At 41.6% G+C, this 2,500-nt stretch overlaps 1 protein-coding gene across 1 annotated transcript in view; it reads left to right on the top strand.

The window, feature by feature from the left end:
* Positions 1-2,500, top strand: part of LOC101851428 (L-amino-acid oxidase-like) — an 11,313-nt gene that overhangs the window by 8,451 nt on the left and 362 nt on the right. The window contains exons 7-10 of the mRNA XM_005104034.2: positions 584-669; positions 1,402-1,536; positions 1,733-1,929; positions 2,423-2,500. The exon at positions 2,423-2,500 is cut by the window's right edge and continues 362 nt beyond it. Of these exons, the coding sequence (XP_005104091.1) occupies positions 584-669; positions 1,402-1,536; positions 1,733-1,929; positions 2,423-2,500 (496 nt within the window). The remainder of the gene's footprint in view (positions 1-583; positions 670-1,401; positions 1,537-1,732; positions 1,930-2,422) is intronic.

Raw genomic sequence — 2,500 nt, forward strand, 5'->3', positions numbered from 1 at the left:
TAAATACACTATGCCCGGGCTCTTTTTTTTTGGTACTAAATCTAAAAATGACAAAAACGTCACTAAACACGTCATTAAATCAAAACAAGTGAACCTATTTTGATAGTTCTTTATCTCATGAATGAACTCCCGGTAAAAGAGACCTGTTTACGCTGAAAAGCAATTTGTCGTTAAAGTCGGCGTGAAAGAATGTGCCCGAACCACTGGACGTCGAAGTCGTCTTAAAGGATTATGTCCAAGCCACTGTCAACGGCTCACTGGTACGGGGGTTCCGACTGTGAGCCGTTGGGGGCGGTTGCCGGAGATAAAGAGTAAATAATTCTTAATAAAAATCCGTAGCTCATGAATTATTATGACGTAGATATGATTATTGAACAGTTGTGCTTTGGAGTAAAACAAGTAATCGAAGGTATGTATTACAAGTAAGCATTATAATGGAAACAATTTTTAATAGGACGGAATCAGCTGAAAATTGCTGCTGTGAGTTTCATTGCCGTTACTCATGTTCTACCTTTGCTGTCGTTGTTGCTGTTGTTGTCTTTGTTGCTGTCAGTAACCACCGTCATGCCCGTTCCCCCGACAGGAACCCCTGAAGGTTGTGTGTGCTCAGAGAGTCATCCTGGCCATGCCGGTCTACGCGCTCAGACAACTGGACTGGCCACAGCTCAGGTCAGAGAAAAGGAACAAACGTATCTCTTGACCTACTTTTATGTCTAATAAACGTATTGGGGGGTGGTGGAGAGGTATTAAACTCACCTCTTTATTCATTTTCATGGTTAATTAAACGATTGGTGATGTGTTTCTTTGTTTGTTTGTTTGTTTGTTTGTTTGTTTTTCTTGCTCCCCTGTTTTCTCCCGTCATTCAGGCTGACCATTACGAAACTGTTTACCTGAATTTTGTACGAAAGCAGCTTAGAAACCTCCACCCACAACATAACACACTTGAACAGTCTTGTGGGAAAAAAACACAAAACAAATAAAGCATAATTTTTAAAAGTGAAGTAAATGGAAACTCAAAGTTTTAAAGTCTGTATCATAACGCATTTAGTCACCGTTTGTTTTCTTGCCTATCATAGTACAAGGCTTTACTGTATTTTTTCTAGAACAGTGAACATTAGACGGGAAGAAAGTTCGATGCGCTTTTAAAGTGTCTTCTTAGGGTTATTTCAATTTCTACTAGCTCTAAGACACTGAGTTCTGAATTTACCTGGTCTTTTATGAAAAACAGAAAAGTAAATATAAATATAAAGAAGGGTTGCACTTGCTTTCTCTTTCTTGTGAATCAATTGTCCCAATTTATTGAAGGTATTGTGAACATTAAGTATATCTAACTTATTTGTTCTTTGTACAGAGGAAAATTTGTGTTGTCTATGTGTATGTTGTTGTTTTTTCTACCTCCAGAAATGATCGCGCCACCCAAGCGTACAGAGCCGTACGTCCTATGCCTGCCAGTAAAGTCTTTATGACCTTTGACCAGCCCTGGTGGTTACAGAATGAGAGGAAATCTTGGGTCACCAAATCAGACGCGCTTTTCAGGTACGTGAGTGTGTGCGTGTATGTGTGTGTGTATGTGTGTTTGTGTGTGCGTGTATGTGTGTGTGTATGTGTGTTTGTGTGTGTGTGTGTATGTGTGTCTGCTTGTCTGTTTGCATATGTGTGATGTTTACTTGTAGGTGTGTCTTTTGAAAAGACATCTTCTTAGGCCACCGTCTTTTCTTCTTCCCCTGTTCAGCCAAATGTATGACTGGCAGAAGTCTGAGGCGTCCGGAGATTACATCCTGATCGCCAGCTACGCCGACGGCCTCAAAGCCCAGTACCTGCGGGAGCTGAAGGACCAGGGAGAGGACATCCCAGGCTCTGACCCCGGCTACAACCAGGTCACCGTTCCCCTCAAGGACGCCATTCTTGACCACCTCACTGAGGCCTACGGTCAGTACCTCTGTTTGTTTTCTTTGCTCCACTTTGTCGGTACATTTCTTTATTAATAATCTGGGTTTATTTTTCAGGTGTTTGTAATGTTGAATTTTGGAGACTCTGAATAAGATACGGAACTTTTATCAAAATGTGCTATTACTCAACTTACTTTTCTTTTCTTTCTTTTCTTTGTTTCACTCTCTTTGGGCCTGTCCCTCTCACTACAATGTATGTTTCTTCCCGGTTTCCGTTGTCTTTTCAACTCTTCCTAACATCAATTTTAATTACACCATCATATGTGGTGACTGGGATGTCAAATATACACCATTTCATTGAACACTACCATGTCTCTTACCTAATCTCAAGTGTAATTTTCATACACCACTCACAGTCCATTGTCAATGAAATTCATCTTCCTTCGTGTGGAATATCATTCCGGTATCCCTTTTCTTTCCAACTATCCTTTCCATCCATCTGAACACCACCATGCCCTTTCCCTCCCCCCCAGGCGTGGAGCGAAACTCGATCCCAGAACCCGTGACTGCTGCCTCCCAGTTCTGGACAGACTACCCGTTTGGCTGCGGCT

The sequence above is a fragment of the Aplysia californica genome, unplaced genomic scaffold, assembly GCF_000002075.1.
Source record: "Aplysia californica isolate F4 #8 unplaced genomic scaffold, AplCal3.0 scaffold00401, whole genome shotgun sequence".
In the NCBI taxonomy this organism is placed as follows: Eukaryota; Metazoa; Mollusca; class Gastropoda; order Aplysiida; family Aplysiidae; genus Aplysia; species Aplysia californica.